This window comes from Alosa alosa, chromosome 15 (assembly GCF_017589495.1).
Source record: "Alosa alosa isolate M-15738 ecotype Scorff River chromosome 15, AALO_Geno_1.1, whole genome shotgun sequence".
Classification (NCBI taxonomy): domain Eukaryota; kingdom Metazoa; phylum Chordata; class Actinopteri; order Clupeiformes; family Clupeidae; genus Alosa; species Alosa alosa.
In genome coordinates this window covers 4,652,490-4,676,412 of record NC_063203.1, presented here as the reverse complement: position 1 = coordinate 4,676,412, position 23,923 = coordinate 4,652,490, and the positions used below count along the sequence as shown (strand labels likewise).

Genomic DNA, 23,923 nt, shown 5'->3' with positions numbered 1-23,923 from the left:
TACCAGACTCACCAACAGCTTCATACACCAAGCTGTAAGGATGCTGAACTCTCTCCTCCTCTCCCCCCCCTCCACCCTCAGCTACATAACATCCTGGACATTGAACCCACAATGGCCGCCTGCACTCTCCACTTGCACACTTGAACACTTGCACACTTGTACACTTTACAACTTGGTGTTGTTGTCCTGAAAACACAACACTTCTGCTGCTCTTACATAACTTGCACCACTATGCCACTTTCTTTATTACTTAGGTCAAACAGAACTACCCAAGCCTTTTATTGGCCTGACTTTGCACTAGTATTTTATTGACTGTCTATGCACAATTTCAACCAAATTTTGCTGCTCTTATTTTTTCATTATTATATGTGCCCTCTTATTTACTTATTTACTTACTTTTTTGTTTACTTGAATGTTATGTTTGTCTGTGGACTTAAATAGGTAAAATATGTCTTGTCTTCACCGTGGGATAGTGAGAAACGTAATTTCGATCTCTTTGTATGTCTGGAACATGTGAAGAAATTGACAATAAAGCTGACTTTGACTTTGACTTTGACTTTGAGGTCTCTCCACACCCTTACCAGCAAGTTAAGAGGAAGCTTCTTCCCTGTGGCTGTCACCCTACTGAACTCTAGCTCTACATCCCGGTGACAACCAACCAACAAAGCCCACTACACACAAGCAAATGGGTATGAAACAACATCAACAGTCTAGTTCACTCAAAAACCTTGGTAATGCACTAACTGGCCTAATCTATTTAAAATGTTATCAGCAAAGTCGTAATGTGAAAACTTTGTTTTACAGTAAGTTCTGATAACGTCTGAACTAGGCCTACATAATTACATTAATCTTTCGTGCTAAATAATGATTGCATTTTAACGAACATTTAGAAACACATTGAACTTGAACGCAGACTCCGTAGATTAAGCTACTTGCAATTGCCGTTGTCCATGATCTGACAGTTCCATGGCAAGTCGTTTTTTTATAGATATGGCAAGTCATCTGCACTGGATAAACTTGAAAGCAGAGGGGCGATTGATTAGGCTACTTGCCATTGTGTGTGCATCCATGGTAAGCTGTTTTAACGTTTAAACTTATGACAAGCCACACTCTAAAAAATACTGGGTTATTTTCTCAACCCAAACGCTGGGTTGAAACTGTTGGGTCATTGTGTGGGGTCGTTTTTACTCATGTTGGGTTATTTTCTGTAACCCAGCTTGTTGGGTTGATAGTTTAGGACAGCGCCCCTCCTCTCCCCCACCTGACGTGAGTACACTACCCAGCACCAGGGTAACTTTAACACAGCTGCATAGTTATTTGAGAGTTCGGGGAAATCGTTATTCTTTCAACCGTCCATGCAGTCCAGCAGCTGTCAACATGCAATGGAAATCAGGCTATTTTGGAAGGTATGTGTCTGCTTTTAACTTTTTTTTTTTTTATGGATTTTAAAAGTCCACCCAGAGATAACCTTTGTGATATGGATTTGCCTGCCAATTCCATTCAGCCTCAAGCTGGTTAAGAATTGTGTCATTCAAGCCAGCTAACGTTAGCTAACATTAACTTACAGTTACTGCTCATGTTATTGTTAAATCTACACAAAGACAGACTCTTAAAAACATAGTTCTGTGTTCACTGGGTATGAACTGCTGAACAGAAACAAAACAAACTTTTACAACGAACTAAAATTTCCATACCAACAGCTGGCTAGGTTAACGTTAGCAGACGGTTGGTATGCTAACGTTAACTAGATGTACCGCATAGCGGTACAAAATATGACCGCCGCTCACTCCTGTACATCCGTTCCGCGAAAATAAATCACACTAATCAATTTGTCTCCATCTTTTACTCCATCCCCCACTTTCGGTCATTTGTTTTTGAAGAAATGCATCAGGGAGTTATGACAAAACTGTAACTAACAAACTAGATCCTAATAGAAAGCTGTTAGCTTCCCTAAGCTACAGGTAGGCCTATAAGGTAGGCCTATTTACAACATAAATTGTCAATAGGCTATCCTGGCGACACAAATAAAATCTCCTTGGGAAACCTTGGCTTACGCCTTACAGTATCAAGCGGACTTAAACTGCCATACCGTGGTGAAAAGTTGTAATAAAATTCACGCAGCTCCATGAGTCAAGGAAAGCGCGAATGAAGTAGCCACTTCTAAATGGGACCCACTACACAGTAGCTTAAGGTGTGTTGCTAAAGCAGCCATAATGAAATGAAGGTGTCATTGTTTGGATACTTCACACACACGTGCTTTTTAATCTCACAGACTACAACTACCAAGCTGGAATCAAAGCACATCGATTCCCCTCTCACACCCTGCACGCACTTAAAACAAATAAACAGGCGTCTCAGTCTCACGCATGTATAGGCAAAACTGTATCAGACCGGTGTAACGTTGGTAAATCTTCCATTGCACAGAATGATTTTTGTAGCACGTGCAACAAATGACAGTTGAAAGATACAATTACAGTGCTGCTATCAATTTGCTTGGTATAACCGCATTTATAGTTTTCTACAAATGCAATCAAATTGGCCTCCATTACTCAACCAACGCTAATGGTAACATTATTGTGCCTAGGTCCTTATTGATATTATAAGATTAACGTACCTGCAGTAAAAACCAAGCATGTCCGATAAACATTCTCAGATTTATTTCGGCTTCAAGAAGAAATGGAAATTACATTTAATGTGAACATCGTCCTATCCTTATTAGACGTTTTCTGCGGTAAACTACAGTCCTTGTAGGAAGCGTCCATTGTTTTTCCAACCCACTTTTAACTTCCCAACAAAATTACATTTCACTGCAACGATGCGCCATCTAGTGGACAAACGACTACCTATCGCCAATACTGGAAATGCAGCCATGATGATGATGAATATTTGGCTTTCTTTTAATCGTACTGAATTTGTAATTATGTATCGGCCGTTCTAATACCGATAGTATGTGCGTGCCTGTGTGTGTGTGCATGTGTATATGTGTGCACCACCATCTACAGGCCAATGAGTGTACAGTCACTAAATGTACACATAACCTAAATTTTTTTAGACCCCCCCATGGATGAAATTCTACGAAACGTGGCATACCCCCAGAGAATGCCAGGTCAATCATACACATAAAATGTGGTGCAGTTCTGAACATCTTAACTGAAGATCCTCAGTGCCATGGTTCAGGTAGTTATTTAGGAAAAACTGCTTTTTTTGCAGTTCTGGGGGCCACCACGGGGGGTGGTGTCGGTGTTTCGGTGTCCCGGGTATCGTCAAAAATTCAGGAAGTAGATGACAAAAAAAAAAAAAAAACTTTGACAATCATTATATGACTGCTTCGCTAGCTTCGCTAGCGGCGGTCATAATTAAATATGCTTCGTGGTAGTGCAGCATGTGTGTCAGCTAATGTATACAGTCGAAGTAGTCTCTTCACACGTAGCCTACGTTAATCATCATGCCAAACAACGTATTAGCCTAATTTATTCAGGGTAGCATCATATTAGCCATGTAACTTACTGGGTGGTTTTGGTGGTAACATTAACGTTACACACAACTTGGATTTAACTAACTGAATGTGTTAACATGAGCTAGCTAAAGGTATCACTGCCACAAAGGTTAACATTACTGAACGTATGTTTGTCACTCTGCTGTTAAACAGCTCCATGAGGTGCTCATGGTTTCCGAGTGTGTTGCGCTAATATTTTATCTCATGGGGGATTTTTAATATTTGTCAACATCATTCACTGATAATGGTTCTGAAAGTCTTGATACAAAGTTCTGTAAATAGCAGTGATTAATTCACTCTTTTTCTTTCTTTGATTGACAGGGCTGATCCCCAAATGGACCGTGGAATCTAGCTGCCTTCATGGAAGTAACTTGCATGCTGCTTTTAGAGTAGGCTATCCATTCAAAAATATTTTTTTTTGTAAAAAAAATTATTATGTCGAACTGTTTTATTTCATTGCGTGGCTATTGTTGCCCCTTTTCTCTCAATGCAACCCAAATACTGGGTTTGGAAAACCTGACAACTGGTAATTTTAACTAGCAGTTCTGGTGATGTAACCCAGTGGTTTGGGTTGAATCTATACCCAGTATACTGTGTGAATTGTACTCAACATTTATATAGTTATAACCCAGCACATTGGTTACCTTTACCCAGTCTATTGTGCCAATTTAACTAACGTTGTGTTGATATAACCCAGCGTTTTGGGTTAGAATCATACCCAATCTAATAACCAGCGCCTGGGTTATATTTAGGTTATTTTTAACCATTTTTTAGAGTGCACCTGCAATTAGAATTGTGCCTAGAAGCAATGAAACTACCGATAATAAATTGAATATATAGTGATAATAAATTGAATATATTGATAATAAATTGAATATATAGTTCAATTTCATGTTCATATTTGTTTTATCATTAAAAATAAATCAATTCATGCTTTTGACAATTGGTTTGGCCATTTCATTATAAAAACAAAATACCGGTTCAGGCACCGTTTTGGCACTGGCACCGTTTTAAAAGTATTAATTTAGCACCGGTATCAAATAAAACCCAAACTATACCCAGCTATAGACTTTTTATACACCAAAAGTGAAATGAGTCTGATAAAACATCTAGGAATGGTAAGACCAGTGAAATAGCTATTCTATCTGTTGCCAGATTGTGGCCCTATGCCAGACATGCATTGTGGGCATGTGAATATCATTACCTCAGGTTTCAATAAACTGATATTTCAGTCATGTCAAGCAATGTATGGCGAATTTGTGACACAATGTGTTTGTGTTTATGTGGTGAAATATTAAAATTCATTGTATCGCCAATTTGTTCAAAATTTATCATGTCACAATGTACAAAATCCCAATTACCTTACTTCCTATTGGGTGTGGCTAATGCAGTGTACATGGGAAAGTTGTCCGTCTTGAGGAGTTACACACACCTCCCAAATTTTGTGCGTGTAGCTAAAGCTACTATATATGGTAGGCACAAGACTCAGTGACACAAGGGGGCGCTGTGGAGTTCCTGAGCCACACCCAGGGCCAAGGTATTGTCACTGACTGTTATCTATGACAATTGATTTAAATTCATCTCATCTCCATTTCAGCATATTACAACATATCAAAAATATTGGCACAATATAATATCAGTAACATCTTGACATGTATACCACATTTGACATGAATCAGATGAACAGCCTATGAGAGGTGCATCCAAATTGATCATGTGACATCAGTGCAATACCCATTCTTTCTGTTGCCAGTTGGTGGCACTATGCCAAATCTTAGGAGCCACCGCAAAAAAAGCGAAGGGGAAGGAAAAGCGAAGCACGGCAGGAGACCGGCAACTATAATAATCCTTACAGTAACAATAGGGCTTTGCATCTCCTGTGCTCAGGCCCTAAATATGGAATATAAATTCCAGAGCAGAAAGAATTGATACCGTGTGCTCAACACTGAAAGAAATTCTTAATATCAACATCAGTTCAAGAAGAGTATTTTTGGTGGTTTGTGTCATATCAAAATGTCCTTATCTAAAATATACCTAGAATTTCACTTTGGAATAAATAAAGTTTCTATCTATCTATCTATCTATCAAAATTTTAAAACAACAAATATATTTATTTTATTTCATAACATTTACTCATTTTAAGTGACAAATCACAGGTACACAGGAGGATTAATGAACCCCTTTTGGTACACGTAAATTATCAGATGTATGTGGAGCTTGGATATCGAATGTCATACGTCCTTGGGGATTGTTTTTATGATGATGTCATTTTGGTCAAAGCAACGTTATTCCAGGTGAACTGAAAGGTGGACAACTGTGTTGAGTACTGCGGTTATAAAACAGCTCTTGTGTCTCCCTTCCCACTCCACGAGAGACACCAGTGTTGTCAGAGGATGACTCCCCGTCTCCTATGCTCCTTGGTCCACCATCTCTCTGTTCTTCTTATTCCTGCCTTGGCACTGGAAACACCATGTGCTCTGCAGGCACATTTTGAGGCTGGCTTTAGAGCTGATGGAGATTATATTATTGGAGGCATATTTCCTTTGCATTACAATATGGAGATGCCAGACCTCAACTCTACCTACAAACCGCCACCGATACAATGTAATGGGTGAGTGAGAGTCAAATATTCTAATTTATAAAACATAAAACATGCAAGTTTGTTTGTAAATAGTCATATTGTAATATATTTTGTTAGTCCTAGTCCACTACTACCACACATATGTTTTTTTTGTTTGCTGCAATAGAGATCAATTCATACTCGGTGACATATTTTTCTTTGTATGCAGGTTTGACCCACGTGCCTTCCGCTGGGCCTTAACCATGAGGCTGGCTGTGGAGGAGATCAACAACAGCAAAGATTTACTACCTAACCACACACTGGGCTATAAGATTTTTGACTCCTGTGCATACCCTTTAACTGGTCAGCGGGCAGCTTTGGCTGTACTAAATGGACCCAGTGAAGTCAGTAGCCCACTGTGCTCTGGTTCTGGTCCATTAATAGCTGTTATTGGAGAGTCAGGGTCTGCTCAGTCAATAGTGGTGTCCAGGATTCTTCAACCTTTTAGGATACCAATGGTATTTTTACTCTGTGAAGATTTGAAAAAAATGTTTACTTTGTGAAAACAATGTGTTGGTTGTAGCTATATTATAAAAATAATACTAACACTGATTTGTTTCATATTCTTAAAGCATTGGGAAGTTTCTAGTGTGTAATGTACATTGTGTAATGACTGAAAATAATTAACAGCAAAATAAGGAAAACATGTCAAATTATCTGTCTTTTAGATCAGCTACTTTTCCTCTTGTGCCTGTCTCAGTGACAGAAGGGAGTTCCCCACCTTTTTCAGAGTAATTCCCAGTGATGACTACCAGGTTAAAGCCATCGCCCAGCTCCTGCAGCACTTCAACTGGACGTGGGTAGGTGTGGTGCGAGGGGACCATGAGTATGGCCGCTTTGCCCTGCAGGGCCTCCTGAGAGAGCTGATGGGCACAGGTGTCTGTGTTGCCTACCAGGAGATGATTCCTCTGTTGTATGACCGGCAGAGAGCCCTCAAAATCATTAATGTCATGCAGACCTCAAGCGCTCGAGTAGTGGTGGTCTTTTCTGCTGAGGGTGAGCTCACCCCTTTCCTGAGAGACTACATGGAGCAGAATGTCACAGGGATCCAGTGGATTGCCAGTGAGGCGTGGGTGACTTCCTCTGTTTTCACTGGGAGTGAATACTACCCTTTCCTGGGGGGCACGATTGGCTTTGGGATACGAAAAGGCCAAATCCCAGATCTCAGAGATTACCTGATGACAGTGGACCCATGGCATTACCCCTCTAATGCCCTTGTACAGGAGCTATGGGAGACTCTCTATGGCTGTTCTCCCAATAACACAACTGGAAAAACCCAGTTGCCACCCTGTACAGGACATGAGACTCTGCTAGAGCAGCATTCTGCCTATATGAATACTTCAAGCCCTCGCATTTCCTACAATGTGTACAAAGGTGTATATGCTATTGCTCATTCCATGCACAACCTCATGCACTGTAAATCTGGACAGGGGCCATTCAAAAATTCTTCATGTGCAGACATCAACAACATCTATCCATGGCAGGTATTACTGACCCAATTGATTTATTAATTAGAAATCCCTGTGCACAGCCAATAAACAGGTATTGGTTGGTAGCAGAAACATATGAAGGAAAATCAAAATCTTTATTTTCTTCAACATTGGTACATATTGTGTGATTTTATGTTTTTTTTTTTTAAATAATGTAAAGCTTCAGCACTACCTTCAAGACGTATCCTTCACCATATCAGGAGAAGAAGTAAACTTTGATGAAAAGGGGGATTCAATTCCATCATATGACCTTATTAACTGGCAGAGAGGCCATGAAGGGAACATTGAATTCATTAATGTCGGACTGTTTGACGGTGCAAAGGAAGCTGGGAGAGAGCTGCTCATAGAGGACAAAATGATCATGTGGACAGGCCATCAGAGCAAGGCAAGCTGCTCACAGTGTGTTTTTGAATACATGAGATGCCATCTTTTCAAGTTCTTTAGGGTAGAGAGGAGGTGAGTGTAACAAAAAATGGCTGTAATGGGTGTAAATGGCTGCACAAACTTAGGCTAAGAAATCTCTTTGAAGATTGTGCAACTGTAATAAACAACAGGATATCATACCCTCCATATCATTTAGAATATCACTGCACTAGATGTCTGAAATAAGAGTGATTCCCTGTGCTCTGTGATAAACAGGTGCTGGTGTCTGTGTGTAGCGACAGCTGCCCTCCAGGATCCCGGAAGGCTGTCCGTTCTGGGGAGCCTCTGTGCTGCTTTGACTGTGTACCATGTGACAGTGGCAAGATTAGCAATGAGACAGGTGAGGCCCCATCATGAAATATTCTTCTGAACAACCATTTTTAACGTTTTAATGTTTTAAATTAATATTCTTCTCTCCCTACAGATTCAATAGACTGCATGTCCTGTCCTGAAGACTTTTGGTCAGATGCTGAGGGAACTCACTGCATACCCAAGGTTGTTGAATTTCTTTCCCACGATGCAATGGGAGTGACTTTGACAGTGATAGCAATTGTAGGTGCCTGTCTCACAATTTCTGTTCTAGCAGTATTCCTCTATTACAGAAACACTCCCATTGTCCGTGTGAACAACTCAGAACTGAGTTTTTTCATCCTATTGTCTCTCACTCTATGTTTCCTGTGTGCACTGGTGTTTATCGGAGAACCTACAGACTGGTCCTGCATGCTGCGCCACACTGCCTTCAGTATCACATTCTCCCTATGCATCTCATGCATCCTGGGCAAGACCTTAGTGGTCCTTGCTGCTTTCACAGCCACTCGGCCTGGAAACAACATAATGAAGTGGCTGGGGCCGAAGCAACAGAGGGTCATCATCTTCTCCTGTACTCTGGTTCAGGTGATAATCTGTGCTGCCTGGCTCATTGCTGCTCCCCCTTTTCCCTCGAGAAATCACGAGTACCAGCAGCCCAAAATTATTCTGGAGTGTAGCGTGGGCTCTGATTTGGCTTTCTGGTGTGTTCTGGGGTATATTGGACTTCTGGCCTGTCTGTGTTTTGTGCTGGCCTTCTTGGCCCGGAAGCTCCCTGGAAACTTCAATGAGGCAAAGTTCATCACATTTAGCATGCTGATCTTCTGTGCTGTTTGGTTAGCCTTTATTCCAGCCTATGTTAGCTCGCCTGGAAAGTTCACCGTAGCTGTGGAGATTTTCGCCATTTTGGCATCCAGTTTTGGTCTATTATTGTGCTTATTTGCTCCAAAGTGTTACATCATCTTGGTAAAACCAGAGAAGAACACTAAGCATCACTTAATGGGGAAAGAAAAGTAACCAAAATAACATGTAATATTCAGGAACTGGTAAAATCAAGTACATGTATGCAATGTTAGAATAAAATCTCATTGAAATCTTGTGGTGTGAATTTCCTTTTATCTTGATGGTAAACTGATTGTCCTAACAGTCCATTGGATAGATAGACATGTACAAAATATGACCGCCGCCCAGTCCAGCACATTTTTTCCACAAAAATAAGTCACGCTGAAAGGCATATATGATGTCTCACTGATTTGCATTATTCACACTCAATTCTCATGGTATCTGCTAGACAACAAGTACCAAAACATGATTAGTTCATAGATTTCACATGTAAAATACATTTTATACAACCCCACCCCCATCTTGCCTGTTCATAATTCTGAGAAATTCTTGAATTGTGTGCATGTGGGCGTGTACATGTTCATGTTTATGTGTGTGTGGGTGTGTGTGTGGGTGCTTTTGTGTGTGCCTGTGTATGTGCCTGTGTGTGTGTGCATGTGTATGCATGCATACATATGTCTACTGTGTGAGTATGTGTCATATGTATGATTAAGTCAAATCAAGTCAAGTCAGTTTTATTTGTATAGCACAGAGTACAACCCAAAGCACTCCACATATAAGACATTGTCATTGACACATAGACTAACGTACCCGTGACACCAAGACATAGAACTATATTTAAGAAATAACAAACGCAAAAGTTGCCGGACGGAGCGGCGTAGTCGCCAGCGTACCCGTGACACCAAGACACACAACAAACAAATTAATAGATAAAATAAATAAAAATTAAAAATAAAATTAGTCCAATTTCCAACCGGCTGAAAATGTCCAAGGGCAATGATGACTCGCGTGAAACTGCGCACAGCTTTGTCTCCACAACCGATGCAACGCCCGCAAAGTTACACTCACTGGCAGTCTGGAGATAACGTTAACTTGTTAGTCTGGAGATCACTAGAAGCATAACAGTCCGAAGTCGTGGGCGATCTTGTAGATCAGCAACTCGGTGGACTTTTTACAGCGACAGTTTGTTGGTCCGTAATGCAGAGTTCTTCAACGTTAACGTTAGTCTGCTCAATCCAGACTCCAGGCAGTTGGCATGGCAGCTCACAGGTCAGAAACAGCTCGGCGGCCTCGGCAGATCTTTCGCAGAGTAGCTCCAGGTGCTGTCCCGAGAAATCCCCTCGACCAGACAGTGAAGTGCAGCACCGGCTCACAGATGGATGGGAAGGATTTCAGAGGCCCAGAGCAAAAGCTAACGTTAGCCATAGCAAGCTCCCAATGGACAAACGTTAACAACATCAGCCGACTTCAAAGCAGTAAAAAGGACTAAGAGAATAACATGAAAACTAAAAAAAAAATAACGTAAATAAAGTGAGAAAACATTTAACTAGACAAATCAATACAAAAAATAAACATGACATTATGTACACATGATTACTGTGTATGTGTGTGCGTGTGTATCTGTTTATGCACATGTGTGCATATGGAATGGGTTAAAACATAGACTGTATATATAGAACTGGACAGTGTGCCGTCTGTTAAGAGTGATGCGAGCGCTAGTCCAGAGCCCCCTGGTGGCTGGTTGCAGTACAATGCGTAACTCCGCCCATCTCCATGTATTTCAATGGGCAAGTAGCCAACTTTCCGTATCACTTTTCTCACCTAAAACTATTTTTGCATCTACAACATTTTGTTCGAAAAAATTGTTTTCAAGATGCTTCAATACACACTATTTTTCTTTTCTCGCTGAAATTATTTTTTTTGTGTTATTTTAACAAATCTAAAAAGGCCGTGTTTACACCTATGATTGACAGCTGGCTGGCAGCAGACACAACGCTTTGTCGCTACCTTATTTTAACGACACCTAATATCGACACGTAATCTAACCTAAATAAGTGTTGCTGTTGTTATCATTACGCTATATCTTATCACAGTCTGATTAAATACATATCGATAGTCATACATTGTATAATTGTTTGTAAGAGACATCGTTGTTAGTTGTGACAGATTCTTAGTGAAAAAATATATGTGCTATTCTTTCGTAGATGCTAAGTATATTAGCTTATAGCATGCTAAATCATGCTAGCATTAGCCAGTTGAGAGGTAAAGTAAAAGGGCTCTGCTATATTGATCCGAAGTAACGTTAGCCATAGTCACGATCATTTACAGTCCTACTTGTTTCAAATGGTTTAATGTAACCAGTGATTGCCGCCACCACCATTGCAACTTCTTTTGAATACACTTACGTCACTGGGAGAAGGCGATGTTAAGTTTCATTAACATTAACTCTTGCTTAGTTTTGCACGAATGGCAATAAACGTCACCTAGCCTGCTAGGTCGACAACCTCGGTATGCCCATTTATGAATCAGCCCGACAAATAACTTTACTTGTTTTTTAGTGAACACATATTGGACCGTAGCTTAACGTGAGGTAGTATTCAAAGTTACAAATGGACAATTTGCTTAGTATGCTCATAACAGCGGTATCTGAAAATGCTGAGTTAAGGTATCGTTGCACTGCTGGAGAAGCATTTTGCATTGGTATGATTTGATCAGGTCTTGCCAGTGATGTGTAAATCCTCCCGTAGACGTACCCCATTTCAAAATAATACATCTAATTTGAAAACTGTGACACCTCATTGATAGGCTTTCTCAATATGTCTGTAATCGTATGCCTCTACCACAGGCTTGCTAGTCTTTCACCAGAGACAGGTGCTCCATTATAAATCAAAATTGTAATATTGCAGCCTTCATGTCAGCTGTAAAAATATGAGAACATGGACCTACTACATCAGGATACTCTGTAAACATTTTACACATAATCAGGAAGCTACTTTGCTGTTCAGTGTGTGATGTGTTAAAGTTGTACTACATGTAAAGAAACTTATTTTTATTCTTTGTTTCAAGTGCACAAGAAAATACCACATTATGATGATGATGGTTATGGTTACGCTTTTGTCCAAAGCGACATACAAATACAAAACAATATAATCCTTAAAACAGGGATCAATCAAAAGCCTAATGAAATAAACAATGATAATGAGGAGGGGGAAGCAATAATAAGTAATAATGTCCATCCAATCAGTAATATAATAACATGGTAAGACTACATCAAGGAGAATATCAATAATACACAATGTCAAATTAATCAACAGGCTAATGAAAATAAAACAGTACTACTGCATACAAACTACACATAAGTGTTATAAGACCAAAAACTATCACAAGAACGAAGAGCACTGGGCAACTCATTCTACCAACATTGAACCACTGAGGAAAAGAGTCTTGAATTTGACCTAGCGTTTAAGACTGGTCGACACAACAGAGGCTCATCAGAAGAACGCAGTGGGCGGTTGGGGATTTACATCTTGATCATTGAATTAATAACCAATAATTATTCTGATATTAATATTCTTCTAACTTCTACAACTTTGTGAAGGCTACTGTTAAATATTAAGCAATGACCTTTGACTTAAATACCAAAGCAGTTAAATGCAGTGGTATAGTCTACGTGATACACAGGACTACACAGTAAACCCATTTAAAAAGCATCATCATCTCAGTGTACCCATTTAAAATAGGCAAGGATACATATTAAATAACATTTGGGGTTGCTCACAGTATACCCACCACTACAGCTAACTAGACTACACCACTGGTTAAATGGCGCATTGCAATTTACAATTTGTGTGAGTTCAGGGGCATACAGAAAGTTGAAGTTTGGGTGACATCAATAAAGAAAATAGAAACAAAGTGATGTGTACAGCCTCAAGTATGAACTAGATGTACCGCATAGCGGTACAAAATATGACCGCCGCTCAGTCCTGTACATCCATTCCGCGAAAATAAATCACACTTCAATTTGTCTCCATCTTTTACTCCATCCCCCACTCTTGAAACTTTTGTGTATGCTTGTTTGGCATGCCTGAGTGTGTGTGTGCGGCTGCACAGAAAGTAGCCTACTTGTGCTGAAAAGGTGAATAGATTGTAGAATAGCCAAAGAAGATGTAGCATTGTTATAAAACCTTTAAAATCTCTAAACAATCACAAGTAGGGCAGGTCATCACAGTTCATCCATTGCAACTGGATTGATAAAAGGTCACTTACACCTGTAGGCTACATTGTATTTGGGAAAAGCAAAAGGTATCAGCATAATGTTATTTATTTATTTATTTATTTTTTATGTATTTATAAACAAAAACATCTCTGTCAGTTCCATGCCGTTTTCAACAGCTATCAAAAACAAAGGTCATTTTTGGATGGATGGATTTTTTGTGAATATTTCTTCTTCTACATAAGATTTTAGTCATCTTTAGTTCATGTAATACTTTATTGTCAATGCACAAATTAAGTAACAGTAGTCTGAAACGTTATTGTTAATGCACAAATTAAGTAACAGTAGTCTGAAACGAAAATGCTGTTTTACATCTAACCAGTGGTGCAAATAACTGACATGTCCAAATGGGCCTTGATGAAATGCGTCGCTAGACTGTTCATACACATTTTAACGGGCCAAAGTTGAAGAGCTTTTGTCCGTTATTGTTCGTGCAAATATAGGCTGATTCATGTTCCCTTGCATTGTGTAACTGAGGTCCATGGCTAGTCTGGCTTTCATCAGACCAAGCTCAATCTTTTAAGAAATCAAAAATAAATAGCGGGCAGATCAGGCTGGGTTCACCCAGCCTAGTCCATAGGCACCCGATATTGTTTAATTTTCAGATTGAGATATACACGCTCTGGCTATTCTAAATGCAAAATGCATTAGGGAGTTATGACAAAACTGTAACTAACAAACTAGATCCTAATAGAAAACTGTTAGCTTCCCTAAGCTACAGGTAGGATTATAAGGTAGGCCTATTTACAACATAAATTGTCAATAGGCTATGCTGGCGACACAAATAAAATCTCCTTTGAAACCAATGGCTTACTTAATTTACAGTATCAAGCGGACTTAAACTGCCATATCGTGGCGAAAAGTTGTAATAACATTCACGCAGTTCCATGAGTCAAGGAAAGCGCGAATGAAGTAGCCACTTCTAAATGGGACCCACTACACAGTAGCTTAAGGTGTGTTGCTAAAGCAGCCATAATGAAATGAAGGTGTCATTGTTTGGATACTTCACACACACGTGCTTTTTAATTTCACAGACTACAACTACCAAGCTGGAATCAAAGCACATCGATTCCCCTCTCACACCCTGCACGCACTTAAAACAAAATAAACAGGCGTCTCAGTCTCACGCATGTATAGGCAAAACTGTATCAGACCGGTGTAACGTTGGTAAATCTTCCATTGCACAGAATGATTTTGTAGCACGTGCAATAAATGACAGTCGAAAGATACAAACAGTGCTGCTATCAATTTGTTTGGTATAACCGCATTTATAGTTTTCTACAAATGCAATCAATCAAATGGGCCTCCATCACTCAACCAACGCTTAACGGTAACATTACCTAGGTCCTTATTGATATTACAAGATTAACGTACCTGCAGTAAAACCAAGCATGTCCGATAAACATCCTCACTTCATCCTCACTTACACTTCATGTGAACATCGCCCTGTCCTTATTAGATGTTCGCCATGTAAATTACAGTCCTTGTAGGAAGTGTCCATTATTTTTTCAACCCACTTTTAACTTCCAAAAATTACGTCTCACTGCAACGATGCGCCATCTAGTGGACAAACGACTACTTTTCGCCAATACTGAAAATGCAGCCATGATGATGATGATGAATATTTTGGCTTTCTTTTGATCCTATTGAATTTGTAATTATGTATCGGCCGTTCTAATACCGATAGTATGTGGGTGCCTGTGTGTGTGCATGTTTATATGTGTGCACCGCCATTTACAGGCCAATGAGTGTACAGTCACTAAATGTACACATAACCTAATTTTTTTAACCCCCCCCCATGGATGAAATTCTACGAAACTTGGCATACCCCCAGACCCCCAGAGAATGCCAGGTCAATCATACACATAAAATTTGGTGCAGTTCTGAACATCTTAACTGAAGATAGGGGCGATTAAAGCAGAATAATATTGCATTTTCATTTTTGACCGGGGCGGGGGGGGGGGGGGCAAATCACAAATGAGTGATTATGAGCCAGGTTGATGTGGGCCCTTGAGACCAACATACCATAAAAGATTCACAGAGAACTGTGTCTGCCCTACCCACCTTTCGGGGGGTCCAGTCCAGCGGGGGGGCTGCAGATGAAAACGAAAAATGACGGTTCCATGCTATCCATGTGGGGGTACATGCCCACCAAGTTTCGTGTACCCCGGTCTTTCAGTGTCCCGGGAATCCTTGACGGAAAATTTGGCAGCTTCGCTGCGCGGCGGTCATAATAAGTGGAAATATTTCAATCAAATAAATAAAGGGTCATTCCACGTCAATTCAACTAATACAGCCAGTTTTACGGGGGAAGGGGGGGGGGGGGTCGATTTTGTTCGGCCTCTTTTTTTTGTCAAAGTTCACAAGTCCATAGCGGAAGAACTAAACCATGTACGAGGCTCAAATTTTGCATGCTGGTACATAAATAGGAATAGTGTGTAGCAAAATCGTCACGTTTGGTCTGGATGATCCTGCATGGTCATAGCTGTCCCTCAAAGTTTATCAAAATTTTATTGTTTTGGTTTTGGCTGGGCTCTGTTTATAGGCCTTCAGAAGACATATTTGTACTCAACATAGGCTCTTGATTTATTTTCCTTATTGAGGTAAGTAGAAACACTCTCACAAAAAGCAATGAACAGAAAATAAGTTCCTTCAAGGTCTGAACAGCAGACCTCACAAGTCTAAAAAATCATTTTGGTTCTCATTTTCAGAGCACCCTAACACCTTGTACAAACAGTAGTTCTCTAGCAGGGTTCTGATTGGCTAGCATGAGCGTCGTATTTATGCAAAGTCGTCAAAAGGCAATTCTTTTTGTAAACGTTTTTATGTAAACACGTATATTTCTACAAACGGAGAGGGACAAAATTTGTCATACATACATTTTTGGTAATCGCTGGTCTAATTAAAATTTCGCTCACAAATTTTTCGAATTTTCGCACTGTTATTTCATATGGGATCTGGTGTGTATGGGCCTGTAGCAAGCTAACTACCTATTTAATATCCATTTGTAGAAATATCCGGGTATGTGTAAATGAGGCATCAGGCAAAATATCAAGTGTATTACAGCACTCACTCCACAAACTATAGCCAGTGCAGCTCACAAAGAGGCAGAACAGGCAGGCAAATCTCAGAGATATGTGTCATCTGTGGTTCTAAATCACACTGGCACAGCATTGCCCTACCAGAGGACAAAAATGCAGAAAAAACTAGACCATTCCCAGTTTACATTGCTAGGAGGAGGCTACCTTTTTGGCCTAGACCTGTTTACAGGCTTGAGACACAGGCTCATGGACAATGCTGACTCAGACATTCACCATGTCACCTCCATCTGGAAGCAAACATGGCCAATACTAATCTATTTGCTCTCTCCTCGGCCCTTGGTCCTCTAGCTCAGTGGTTCTCAAATGGGGGTACGCGTCAGGGTTGTGCACAATTCAAATTGCAATTCTGCTTCCTGTTTGCTACCTCAATTGAAATGCAAGTGAAATTCAAGAATTGAATTGGAATTTAAGAGCCAGTTTCAATTCAGTTCTGGAATTTTGCACAAGCCTGGTACGCGTACCCCTGGGGGTACGTGAAGGCAGGGGGTACGTGAGATTTTAACCCTTAGAAGAACCCTTTGAGGCAAAGTGCGTCAAAAAACACATCCTTTCTTCTCTGTTGCATTGCTCCGCTGTTCATAGCTTAGGGTACTAAGAGTTAAAATATATTTAAAAAGTACATTAAAAAAAAATTAAAAATAAATAAATTAGACATTGATGGCACAGTGCTCTGTTTTAAGTCTTTTTTCTCAACTAAAAATGCTTTACGCTGGTTAGGGGGTACTTGGCTGAAAAAAATATTTCACAGGGGGTACATCACTGAAAAAAGGTTGAGAACCACTGCTCTAGCTCGTGCTCATCTAAATCACTCAAAGCTCAACGTCATCGAGGATTAGAGTATTGGTCTAATTGCAAACAGAGGAGGTGAGAATGAAGAGAGAGGAGAAAGGGCCGATACGCAAGGAAACACAATAGCATGCTATGCGGAAATGTTTTCAGTCGAAATTGTGCGATCATTGGTCCAAGCTGCCAAGATGAAAAGTTCCCTCCCACATATGTCAACTTTCGGTTTCAAACAAGTTCGTAACGATTTATTAGTGACAATTAATTACTAAATAGACCAAGAAAATATCTTTATATCCTGGAACTACCATGCAAACTTAAAGGGACACCAGGCAACGTTTTCGTGTTAATTAATCATCTTCGTAAGTCGGTATATGGTTAAATGACTCATTACGGGGCGAATGAAGGTTCTCTCGCCCGCCCCTACTGCCTGTAGGAAGAATATCCCACTTGCAAGTTCGGTGTATCCTACCCACCGACCGAAGCAGGATCAGTTTACAGCACAGAGGCAGGCTAATGAAACGCTAGAGATTGTTGCAAACGTGTGTATAATGGCAGAGCCGGCGAAGAAGCAGCAAAAACCCTTGACGGAAGATGCAAAGAAAAGGAAAACAGCTTCAGACCGAGCGAGGGGGAGTTTCATAGAGAAAAAGCATCAGGCTTGCCTGGTGTCCCTTTAAAAAAAGTGGAAGCCTATTTTGTTCACGTGTTGTATTTTAATAAGTATTCATTCATGACTACTTATTATGAACTACTACATGACAAGAACTATCAAACATTACCTCATTATAGATAGATAGATAGATAGATAGATAGATAGATAGATAGATATTTTGTTCAAATTTTAGAAATTATCAGGGTCAATAAGTGGGAATACTCCATGTTCATAGGATATTTTTAGGCTTTGGTATACGTTCATATTCTCTGCAATTTGTGTGTAACAATGATCTGTTTATTCTAGGCTAAGGTGATGCTTCTCCGCATCATGAGTAATTAACGTCTCTTAAAAGAGATGCGTGAGTGAACAGGTTGTTTCAGTTCTCATATCTTTCTCTCCTTGAATACTCCATTGTACTCCATACATTCCTTCCTCATTTCCTTCACAAAATGAATTAGAAGAAGGGGTTAGGACAGGAAGAAGGAAGCAAGGAAGGAAGGAAGGGAGGATGGACGAATAGAGAAATGAGATGCACCCCTTGAGAGATGAGGTCAACTGCGAGCTTCGAGAATTATCTAGCCAGTCAATGCTGCCCCCTGGATTTCAAACTTAGTCATTGCCAAGAGAAAATGTGGGGGAATATGCCAGCACATATAGAGCCAAAGGGGGCCCTAATACTCCACAACCACCAACACCTCAGCAACCTCAACCACAACCAACACCTGACCTGCAGCCACGTCAGTCTCCTAGTGGCCCCCAGTTAGACGTCACATGCCCTGACCTGCTGGCCCTGTGAGCAAAGGCAAGGCTGCTCCACTGTAAAAATTGTTTCTGTGTCTAACAATTTCAGTTAATCTGTCTGTGTTTGCTAACTTTGAAAACTTAGTTTACCCTTATTCTAGATCAGGATATATGTATTTGTTTCATTTTCACCGTTTAAAATATATAATACACTACTGGATTAAATCATTAAATTCAGATGGAGAGGGAAATGCCTTTGGTTACATTGGGACCACAGTATCCTAATCTTTCAAGTCCTTCACTTCCATTTTAAGAACATAAATCTATAATATCTTTGTTTTCTTCCACATTAAATAATTATATCTACTATGTGGTGGTAACAATACTCTCTCTCTCTCTTCATTAAATTTATACATTACTTGCATTACTTTCATTTAACTGACATGCCATGTCTAAAGTTTAGTATAGTGTATCAAATGCATAGATCAAACATTATTCTCATTGCTGGGAAAATATAAATATATCTCAATTTTATATATAAAAAAACATTCATGTTATTTAATTACAATACAATTGCAATTGTTTTGATTGAGTAAAGATAAATCAAATAACAATAACCCAATTATAGAGTTCCATTGAAATTACATGGAAAATTCATTAAAATTGCGTTTTAGAACAAAACTCTTCATTTGTTTGACACATCAATAAAAATGAGGCCCCTCGATCACTTTTAGTAGGTAACAATTGGCAAATGTCATTGCTGGATGGCAACTTGAATATGGCTTTCAAGGGCAATAAATCAAATGTTATATGAGTAAGGGTATGATATAAACCAGTATGGGTTTTACAGTATGATAATAAGTGGAAAGGGCTGGCAATACATTCAATGTGTAGTACAGAAACTTTTGTCAATCATAAATATAAATGTTATAGAATAATCATAAAGGATTATTATCATTCATTTCAAAGACAAGATTTGCACAAAACAACTGCCATCACCAACAATAGAACCAGTGAACCCAGGTAAAACTAGCCCGGCCCCCAATTTGTGATTCATCTTTAGGACACATGGGGGAGGAAGCATATAAGACAAAGTTATTTAAACCTGAAACAAATAGCTCTCATCTGTGAGTATTTGTAAGTCTTGTGATGTGGATCACTCAGGCTCTGACTCTCACCCTCCTTGTTGCCCTGTGGGGAGCGGGGCTTACTGTGGAGTCTGACATGAGTTCTTTAAATTGTAGGTTGCAAGGAGCTACCAAGCCCCCTGCATTTTTCAAGGATGGAGATTTTGTGATTGGGGGGATTTTCTCAATCCATTATTACCTGCATACATTACAGCACAACTATTCCAGTATGCCAGAGCCTCTAAAATGCACTGGGAGGTACATTACAAAGGGGAGAGTTCAGTTAAAGCAGATAAAACAAATTATATAATAAAGAAAAGGCCTCTTTGTGTATTAACCTCATTAACCTCTTCTATTATATATTTTTGCAGCATGGACACTCGGGAACTTCGATTTGCTCGCACGATGGAATTTGCCATACAAGAAATTAATAATAGAACAGATATCCTACCAAATATTACCCTGGGGTATGAAATACATGACTCTTGTGCAGCTGTGTCTGTCGCTGTGAAAGTTGCTTTTCAGTTTGCTAATGGGATGACCCCTAATATTTCAATGGATACCTCTTGTCCCAAGAAAGCCAACGTTGTAGCTGTTGTAGGGGAGTCTGGCTCAACACCGTCCATTGGATTATCCAGAATTCTAGGTCTTTTCGGAATTCCACAGGTGATTCCAAATTAATTGAGTAAACCGTGTGAATATGAATGTATGTCTCAAAAAAATGGCCTAAATGCTTTCTTTACATTACAAACCGACAGGAATCGACAGACGTCTAATTTCACTGTTTTACACGAACTCTTACAGGTTAGTCACTTTGCCACATGTGCCTGTCTGAGCGACAAGACACAGCACCCTGCGTTCTTCAGGACTATACCAAGCGACCACTACCAAGCAGCCGCACTGGCACGACTGATTAAACATTTCGGCTGGACATGGATTGGGGCAGTTCGTAGTGATTCTGACTATGGTAACAATGGGATGGCATCATTCCTGACTGCTGCAAAAAGTGAAGGGATCTGTGTAGAATATTCTGTGGCTTACTACAGGACAAATCCTCGTAGTAAATTAGAAAGAGTAGCAGAGGTAATACGCCGCTCTACTGCACGAGTTGTGGTGGCTTTTCTTGCCTCAGGTGACATGCGCAATTTGTTAGAAGAGTTATCGCGACATAACCCTCCATCCTTACAGTGGATTGGCAGTGAGTCGTGGGTAACAGATACAGATATGTTACGGTTTGGACTGTGTTCCGGAGCCATTGGTTTTGGAATTGAGCGTTCGGTCATTCCTGGTTTGCGAAACTTCCTTCTGGACCTCTCCCCTGCTCAAGCGTCCAAATCCACACTTCTCACTGAGTTCTGGGAAGGCGTTTTTGACTGCACCCTTCTCTCGGCACAAGCAGGCCATGAAAGTGGAGCAGCTGAGCCATGTAGCGGCAATGAAAACCTGGATGGCATTCAGATTCCTTACACGGACACTTCGCAGCTGCGCATCACCAACATGGTTTACAAAGCTGCTTATGCTATAGCTCATGCTATCCATGGCCTTGTATGCAAAGATAGGCCAGAGTCTTTATCTCAGTGCAACAGAAGCTTAGTCCTGGAGTCAGATCAGGTAAAATGGACACTGGAGTCAATTTAATAATAATGAAAATAAATATAATGTGACAAAGTTATAACAGGGTTATAAATGAATGTAGCCTATATGTCAGCTTTCAAATCCATGAGTTCATTGGGGATATGTCATTGATTAAATAATGTATTGTGTTAATAACATCAAAAGTAGTCTATTATAAGAAAGAATTTAAACTGAAACTAAATATGAATTTACATTGTTATTTGTGAAGAAATATGAAATGTCTCTGCTCTAAAGGTTTTCGAGCAACTTAAAAAGGTCAATTTCACCATAAATGGAAATCATGTTTCTTTTGATGCTAACGGGGACCCTGTTGCCACATATGAGCTTGTTAACTGGCAAGTCACTGAAAATGGAGTTATGGAATTTGTGACAGTGGGCCGTTATGATGCATCACAACCCAAAGGTCATGAGTTTAGTATGCACAAAAACATCACTTGGATGGAAGGACAAATACAGGTAGAGGCCTTACATTTTCTCTAGGCTATACTATATTTATCGCAAAAAGTTCTATCATCTGTCTTCCTATATATATGTCTTTGGAAGGTGCCTGTGTCTGTGTGCAGTGAGAGCTGTCCCCCAGGCACCAGGAAGGCTGTACAGAAAGGCAGACCTGTCTGCTGCTATGACTGTATACCATGTGGAGAGGGAGAGATCAGCAATGAAACAGGTACAGTACTTGCAGTACATGTATACAAACCAGGTGTACATTTCATTTTGCTAATTTTGTCATGTTTTCTTGTGCTACTTGGACATCCGAAATATTGCATTGATAAATTTGACTGTGCCTGCTGTAAGCACACACTATTGTCTTCTGTACAGATGCGGTTGACTGTGTCTCCTGTCCTGATGAGTACTGGCCCAATGCCCAGAGGGATGAATGCCTGCCTAAACCAGTTGAGTTTCTGTCCTGGGATGAGGTTCTTGGCATTGTATTAGCTGTTTTCTCTATTGCAGGAGCCTGTATTGCTGTCATTGTGGCTACTGTGTTCTACAGACACCGGATGTCTCCTATTGTTAGAGCCAACAACTCTGAGCTGAGTTTCCTGCTGCTCTTCTCACTGACTCTGTGTTTCCTTTGTTCTCTTACTTTCATTGGTCGGCCCTCTGAGTGGTCCTGTATGTTGCGTCACACAGCGTTTGGGATCACCTTTGTTCTCTGCATCTCCTGTGTTCTGGGGAAAACAATAGTGGTGTTAATGGCCTTCAGAGCCACTCTTCCAGGCAGTAATGTCATGAAGTGGTTTGGGCCTGCACAGCAAAGAATGGCAGTTGTCGCTTTTACTTTTGTACAAATTATAATATGCATTTTGTGGTTGACACTGTCACCCCCATTCCCTATAAGGAATATGTCCCATTACAAGGAAAGAATCATTCTTGAATGTGATCTGGGTTCAGTGGGTGCTTTTTGGGCTGTATTAGGCTATATTGGACTCCTTGCTGTCTTGTGTTTTTTCCTGGCTTTTCTGGCCCGTAAGCTACCTGATAACTTTAATGAGGCCAAATTTATCACATTCAGTATGCTGATATTTTGTGCAGTCTGGATCACTTTTATTCCAGCTTATGTCAGCTCTCCTGGAAAATTTACTGTAGCTGTGGAAATATTTGCCATCTTAGCTTCTAGTTTTGGCCTAATTGCATGTATTTTTGCCCCAAAGTGTTTTATAATTATGTTTAGACCAGAGCAAAATACAAAGAAGCATGTAATGGGCAAAGGACAGTTAAAGGCCCTCTGATACCTTGTATGAAATCTGATTCCTATTTATTTAAAAATAAACAAGAGGCAAACTGCATATGTTTTCATATCCATAAAATGACACATCCACTGTATGGAGAGTATGTACACTGACTCACTTTATGCGGCATTAATGGGGAATAACAGTGATCATATATTTGTTTGGGTGTTAGTATTAGTAATTGTTTCATATTTTCAACTCAAAGTTAGATGACAGAATTAATGATTTGTTTGATGTATCATTGATGCCTTCAATGAAATATGAAAAATACGTATTTGCTATAAACCATGGGTCCGTGTAACCCTTTGCAGTGCTTTGTTCTATTTGCTCCATCCATCTGATCCAAATAAAAAATGTGTTCAATAATCCAATTGTCAATTTTTTTAACTGGTCAGCAAATAGATAATTGCTGCTATTTTCTAAATGTGTCATTAGTCATGCAAGATAAAGAAAAAAACAGAAACAAAAGCAAAATTCAGTTAATATTGGATTTTTGTTGATTTTACTGTTTTTGTTGGGCTGAACCACAAGCGTGGGGTGACCTGATACATTTTGGTGCGCGGTGTTGGTGATCACATTTTATCATGTAGGCCATTTGCTGTTGAAATTAATAAATGGATAAACTGATAAATTAGGCCTACTCACTGTTGTCTCTTCGTTTAGCCTAATGAAACCTAGTCTAGCGTAAAGTGTT

The 23,923-nt window shown here is 39.9% G+C and overlaps 2 protein-coding genes across 2 annotated transcripts; both read left to right on the top strand.

The window, feature by feature from the left end:
- Nucleotides 1-6,036: 6,036 nt before the first annotated feature.
- Nucleotides 6,037-9,352, top strand: LOC125308534 (extracellular calcium-sensing receptor). The gene is made up of 7 exons (XM_048265092.1): nt 6,037-6,107; nt 6,286-6,574; nt 6,785-7,333; nt 7,397-7,600; nt 7,767-7,968; nt 8,247-8,369; nt 8,454-9,352. Exons 1-7 carry the CDS (start codon nt 6,052-6,054, stop codon nt 9,350-9,352), a joined length of 2,322 nt encoding a protein of 773 aa, XP_048121049.1. The 5' UTR covers nt 6,037-6,051.
- A 10,681-nt stretch (nt 9,353-20,033) lies between these two features.
- LOC125308532 (extracellular calcium-sensing receptor-like) lies at nt 20,034-23,387 on the top strand. The gene is made up of 6 exons (XM_048265090.1): nt 20,034-20,119; nt 20,233-20,527; nt 20,666-21,472; nt 21,731-21,952; nt 22,040-22,163; nt 22,316-23,387. The coding sequence occupies exons 1-6, from the start codon at nt 20,091-20,093 to the stop codon at nt 23,227-23,229; spliced, it is 2,391 nt and encodes a 796-aa protein (XP_048121047.1). The 5' UTR covers nt 20,034-20,090; the 3' UTR covers nt 23,230-23,387.
- The last annotated feature ends 536 nt before the right edge of the window (nt 23,388-23,923 follow it).

Coding starts and splice junctions, on each gene's coding strand:
- LOC125308532 (XM_048265090.1), top strand. CDS start 20,091: ATGCCAGAGCCTCTAAAATGCACTGGGAG. Junction 21,473..21,730: donor TAGTCCTGGAGTCAGATCAG/GTAAAATGGACA, acceptor TCTGCTCTAAAG/GTTTTCGAGCAACTTAAAAA. Junction 21,953..22,039: donor GGATGGAAGGACAAATACAG/GTAGAGGCCTTA, acceptor TGTCTTTGGAAG/GTGCCTGTGTCTGTGTGCAG.
- LOC125308534 (XM_048265092.1), top strand. CDS start 6,052: ATGGAGATGCCAGACCTCAACTCTACCTACAAACCGCCACCGATACAA. Junction 6,108..6,285: donor CCACCGATACAATGTAATGG/GTGAGTGAGAGT, acceptor CTTTGTATGCAG/GTTTGACCCACGTGCCTTCC. Junction 7,601..7,766: donor ACAACATCTATCCATGGCAG/GTATTACTGACC, acceptor AATAATGTAAAG/CTTCAGCACTACCTTCAAGA.